A 5,000-nucleotide genomic window follows, 5' to 3' on the forward strand; every position below is an offset into this window, starting at 1 on the left:
TCGTTTAGGAATGTATTATCGTGTGATGGATCGCCTGAGCACCCGCGCGATACTTACAGATTCCTGAAATTCTGGCTCCGATGCCGATGCATCCCACCGGTTATTCAGCACGAAGATGTTCGGTTTCGAGAGTCGAGTAGACACTTCATGGAAGAAAGATTTTTCCTACAAAATAATTGGACAACGGAATTAATGAAACACTATCATCTTAAAGCACCGAAGCAGGCCTTACCGCAAGCGTCATCGTCGATTCCGCGTTAAGCACCAGCACAAACACATCCGCATTTAGGCAATGGTTATCGATCCAATCGTCCAAGTTGGGCGAAACATCGACCCCGGGCGAGTCCACGAACACGACATCATCGCGCAGGAGGCTGCAGCGTTCACGTGGCCAGAATATTCGCACCAGCGAGCTTTCACACAACTTCTCCTGGCACAGCGCATTCGCTAGCTGCTTGACGGACTGTGGAAAATCCGGTTGGAACATGTCAATCAATCGCATCGCGATGACAAAGGTGATCAAAGAAGAACTTACTGTAACGTTAAGTTTCTCATCGCTTCCTTCCTTGACGAGGTACGCCTCTTGGCCATCGATACCCTCCACCTGGCAGAAGCAGTTAGTGGTGTGGCCGATACCGCTGGGCAGAATCTTGTCACGCAACATCGCATTGATGACCGAGCTCTTGCCGTTCGAGGTACGGCCGAAGAAGGCTACCTTCATATTGTCGCGTGCCAACACCTCCCGGATACCGCGTACTTTGAGGACATAGCTTTTGAACTGTTCGGCTTCCGCTTTATCCACGAGTTCCGATGTTGCCGAAAGCTCCCCTGGGAATGGATGAGGAATGGTAATGCTCCAATCAATCCAATTCCATCGGGATTAAGGTGACCAAACTTACCATCGATAAATCCGGTCGTTTCAACCACGTAGTCGTCGATTTCGACAAAAATATCGTTGATCTTCTTCTTGGCCCGCACAAAGATCTGCAGAGGCGACACATCGTTCGCGTTGTTGTGAAGCGTGCGCGCGTTCGGATCGATCAGGGCCGCCGTATCGTACATCGATGCGTTACCATTTCCCGTCACCATCGACAGGGTGCGGTTCAGGTAGGTGGCCATCCGGGGGCGGGCGCGGGTGCCGGTCACGGTACACAGTCACGAAACGAAAAGGGGGTAAAAGCGGATCACGTTCTGGTTCTGTTGGCGGGGGGTTGCTGCCTTGCCGACAATGTGTTGTGTCCGCGTGGTTTACGCCAACTACAATTTGGAACAAGCCGCACAGCGGAACATCAAAACACCGAAACCGATCACCGGCGACGACCTTTCTATCAACGAAAGATGAGGATGTTGCCTCTGTGTGTTTGCTCTGTCCTCTGTGCAGTCCCAAATCAAAATCCTACTGCACGATATCAACAAACGAACGCAAGAGGAAGCTCGTGGTGAGGGTATCGATTCTACAGGGCTCTTGTGTGCTGGGTTGGGTTCCGGATCCCGGACTTCTGGAGGTGGTGGTGGTGGTGGTGGTGGATTAAGCAACCAACTGAAATTATAAAAAAAGAAACAATGAAACTCATGAATGATCAAGCGCCACCAAATGACTAGGATGTTTACGATAATTAGCAGGAAGTTTTCAATTAAGGTATCGAGCACACGTGGACTGCGAGTCGCAAGCATAATAAGCGATAAGCTAAACAGGTAGGGAACGATAAATTAAATCCAGTTGCGAAATCAAACAAAAGAAGCCGAGCACAAGAAACACATTCGCGGGACCTGCTACGTTCAAGTCTGGTACACCAACAGGAAAAAGAGAGCGAAATGGAACGGCCTACTGCAGGTCAGTAGAGCGAAGAGGCACACACGAAAGTCTTCACCGTGCCGCTGCAGTAGGCGATGTGCAATTACGTTTCCGTTTTTTTTTCGTGTGCACCACCTTCGCCATCCCGTTAATTACGTTCTACGCGAAAAGAGGCAGTGGCCGTGTCCGGTGGGGGTGAAAAAGGGCTCAAAAGCAGATCGCGAAGGTATGCAAATCATTGACCGGGACTGATTGTTTTGTTTTCTGTTCCCCAGCCCCCCTCCTCGTGATAAGGAAGGGCGGGCTCAGCATGAATGAGCGTACCGCTTCTACAAACTGGAGGGGGTCACGGCGAAATGTTATCGAATTGATTAGTTTCCAATTTCTACCCACCTGCTTCGACTCGGTCATGCTACTACCCGCGGATGTCCTCTGGTTACACGCTGTTACTCACTCCTTTCACTAGATTCGTGCGCGGTTCGCGGTTACAGCAGTGACGACATGGTGACAACTTTCGCACTACGCACTTTTCAGGATTCGTTACGGGATAATAAGCAGTGACCACTCGCGCTTTGCCAGTCACGTCGGAAGAGGAGATATCTGTTTTTCCAATGCGATCGTGCCAAATGAAGCAAACAGCAAGCGACGGTAAAGTTGCTGAAGCTGCTATCCGTGATGTAACTTTGCTGTTGTTGGACCACACGAGATTTCTCGCTCCACGCTGATTTCCTGTCGTACACACTGCAAACGGGCATGTGTGCATCAATGCGTAAGCGTGTGTGCGCTGTCAAAAGGCTGTCAAAGTCAGACGGTAGGCGGTGGGTGGTGGGCAGTTCGCGATCAAAACAATCAGCTGCGGAAGAAGTGAAAAATCCGCGGAGCTACAAAAATGTACTCGCATCTTTCCGGTGGTCGCGTTAATGTGCAGCTACTGCAGGAAGCTGCTGTACGCGAATTCGTGGACATTCTGGATTGCTGCGAGGGAGCTAAGGTAAGGAATTGCCGAAAGAATTTCCAGTAATTCACAAGTTCCACCCCCGCGCATAGGCTATCATTTGGGATGAATCACTGGGTGGACCGGTGGGACTGGTGGCGCGATACACTTTCCTGAAGGAGCACCATGTCACGAAGATGTACCCGTTGCGGCCGGAACCGTGGACGGAAATTGATGTGAAAAACATCATCTTCATCACCCGCCCCAATCAGCTACTGATGGATTACATTGCGGCCAACATTCATGCGGAAGAAAAAAAGAAAAAAGGTTCGTCGTCTTTCTCGGAAACACCCGTTCCCGTGATCCTTAACACGCGTGATTTTTAACTTGTTTCCCTTGGCAGTTTCTCGTAAAGAGTATTTCCTGTACTTTCTGCCGAAGAAATCCTTCCTCTGCGAGAAGCGGCTGCAGGTGAAGGGTGTGCACGGGAGCCTATCGGTGATCGGAGAGTTTAAGTGTGATTTCTTCCCCTTCGATAACGATCTACTGTCGATGGAGCTGAAAGATGCCTACAAGGAGCTGTACATCGAGGGCGACACAAGCTGCCTTCATCAGTCGGCCTGCGCCCTGATCGGACTTCAGAAACTGTACGGACGCATTCCGAAGGTGTACGGCAAGGGCAGCTATGCGCAGCGTGTCTGGGATATAACGAAAGCAATGGCAGAAGAGGATAGCGAAGCGTTGAACAACGATAAAGGTGTAATCGATCAGATGATCATACTCGACCGATCGGTTGATCTGATGAGCGTTCTAGCGACACAGCTCACATACGAAGGACTAATTGATGAGATCTACGGAATCAACAACACCACCGTAAACCTACCAGCGGAGAAATTTAACACCACCGAGGGACTGTCCACGGATCGCAACACAGAAAAGAGTCAGTTCATTCTCAACTCAAAGGAGCAAATCTTCGCCGAGCTCCGTGATAAGAATTTCAACGCAGTCGGGGTAGTTCTGTCGCGCCATGCCAAATCGATTCGATCACGGGCCAACGAGAAGCATAGCGACATGTCGATCCAGGAGTTAAAAAAGCTCGTCGAAGGTCTACCGCACATCAAAGCGAAGGAACAGTCCCTTTCGACGCATACTACGATTGCCGAGCTGGTGAAGAATGTGATCTCGTCCGATGATTTTCTGGATGAACTGGGATGCGAGCAGGAGTTCATGATGTGCTCGGATGTGGACAAACCGAACAGCTTCATCGAAGATCTGATCGCCAAAGAGGCTCCGTTGCGTAGCGTGTTGCGTTTGATGTGCATGCAATCGATCGCCGGTTCGGGACTGAAGCCGAAAGTGCTGGATTACTACAAGCGTGAGCTGGTGCAGGTGTACGGACTGCAGACACTGTTAACGATTGGCAATCTAGAAAAGGCTGGCTTACTACGGGCTCAGACTGGCCAGCGAACGTATCATGTCCTAAGGAAGACACTCAATCTAACGGCTGAAACTCCTGAGGAGGTATCGCCCAAAGACATAACATACGTGCACAGCATCTACGCCCCGCTATCCGTGCGTATCGTTGAGCAACACCTGAAACCGAACGGATGGCAAATGCTAACGGAAAAACTGTCCTCACTGCCAGGACCAACGTTTGAAGATTTTCAAAGCTCCGCCAGTTTGAGCACTCGCCGAGGGTCCTTTACTAGCGAGATATCCCAGTCCGACATTCCCCGTGTGATCGTGGTGTTCTTCATTGGCGGCTGCACGTTTGCGGAGATTTCGGCTTTACGCTTTCTCTCGCAGCAGGACGACAACAACGTGGAGTTTGTCATTTGCACCACCAAGTTGGTGAACAAAAATACGTTCCTGGATGCGTTTATTGAAAATTAAAGTTAATTAAACCCTTAATAAATAACTGTATAACCTTCTCAAAATGATATAGTTATTTTTTTGACGGTAACATCTATTTTTCTACGGATCATGTTGGGGTTGAATTTTAAATTTCGCCCTTCGGTAAAATCAGATCCCCATATATCCCTTCGGTAAACTGTCGTCGGGATCGTGGCTGTCATCTGAATCGTTGAATAATCAAAACACACGATGCTGAAGGTAATTTATCGGAAGATTCTGAAAAATCTATGGAATTACTCATGATCTATCCCCATTTCAGTGGCTAAACTTGTCACGGGCACGGCCTCTTCAGGTGGTACGATGGTACACGGACGTTTCTAGCCCAGCGGCCGCGCAACAACAACCAGAAGTTTCCGC

The 5,000-nt window shown here is 49.6% G+C and overlaps 3 protein-coding genes across 3 annotated transcripts in view; 2 read left to right on the plus strand and 1 right to left on the minus strand.

Annotated features, from left to right (window-relative positions):
* Positions 1-2,509, minus strand: part of LOC126573084 (transmembrane GTPase Marf) — a 5,184-nt gene extending 2,675 nt beyond the window's left edge. The window contains exons 1-5 of the mRNA XM_050232929.1: positions 2,189-2,509; positions 900-1,540; positions 536-828; positions 233-463; positions 58-165 (exon numbers count right to left, since the gene is read on the minus strand). Of these exons, the coding sequence (XP_050088886.1) occupies positions 58-165; positions 233-463; positions 536-828; positions 900-1,119 (852 nt within the window). The 5' untranslated portion in view covers positions 1,120-1,540; positions 2,189-2,509. The remainder of the gene's footprint in view (positions 1-57; positions 166-232; positions 464-535; positions 829-899; positions 1,541-2,188) is intronic.
* A 107-nt stretch (positions 2,510-2,616) lies between these two features.
* LOC126573085 (vacuolar protein sorting-associated protein 33A) lies at positions 2,617-4,658 on the plus strand. Its single transcript, XM_050232930.1, has 3 exons — positions 2,617-2,786; positions 2,843-3,056; positions 3,133-4,658. The coding sequence occupies exons 1-3, from the start codon at positions 2,685-2,687 to the stop codon at positions 4,620-4,622; spliced, it is 1,806 nt and encodes a 601-aa protein (XP_050088887.1). The 5' UTR covers positions 2,617-2,684; the 3' UTR covers positions 4,623-4,658.
* A 153-nt stretch (positions 4,659-4,811) lies between these two features.
* Positions 4,812-5,000, plus strand: part of LOC126581809 (28S ribosomal protein S10, mitochondrial) — a 678-nt gene continuing 489 nt past the window's right edge. Inside the window, exons 1-2 of the mRNA XM_050245705.1 lie at positions 4,812-4,841; positions 4,903-5,000. The exon at positions 4,903-5,000 is cut by the window's right edge and continues 138 nt beyond it. Of these exons, the coding sequence (XP_050101662.1) occupies positions 4,833-4,841; positions 4,903-5,000 (107 nt within the window). The 5' untranslated portion in view covers positions 4,812-4,832. The remainder of the gene's footprint in view (positions 4,842-4,902) is intronic.

Source organism: Anopheles aquasalis, chromosome 2 (assembly GCF_943734665.1).
Source record: "Anopheles aquasalis chromosome 2, idAnoAquaMG_Q_19, whole genome shotgun sequence".
NCBI classification, from domain to species: Eukaryota; Metazoa; Arthropoda; class Insecta; order Diptera; family Culicidae; genus Anopheles; species Anopheles aquasalis.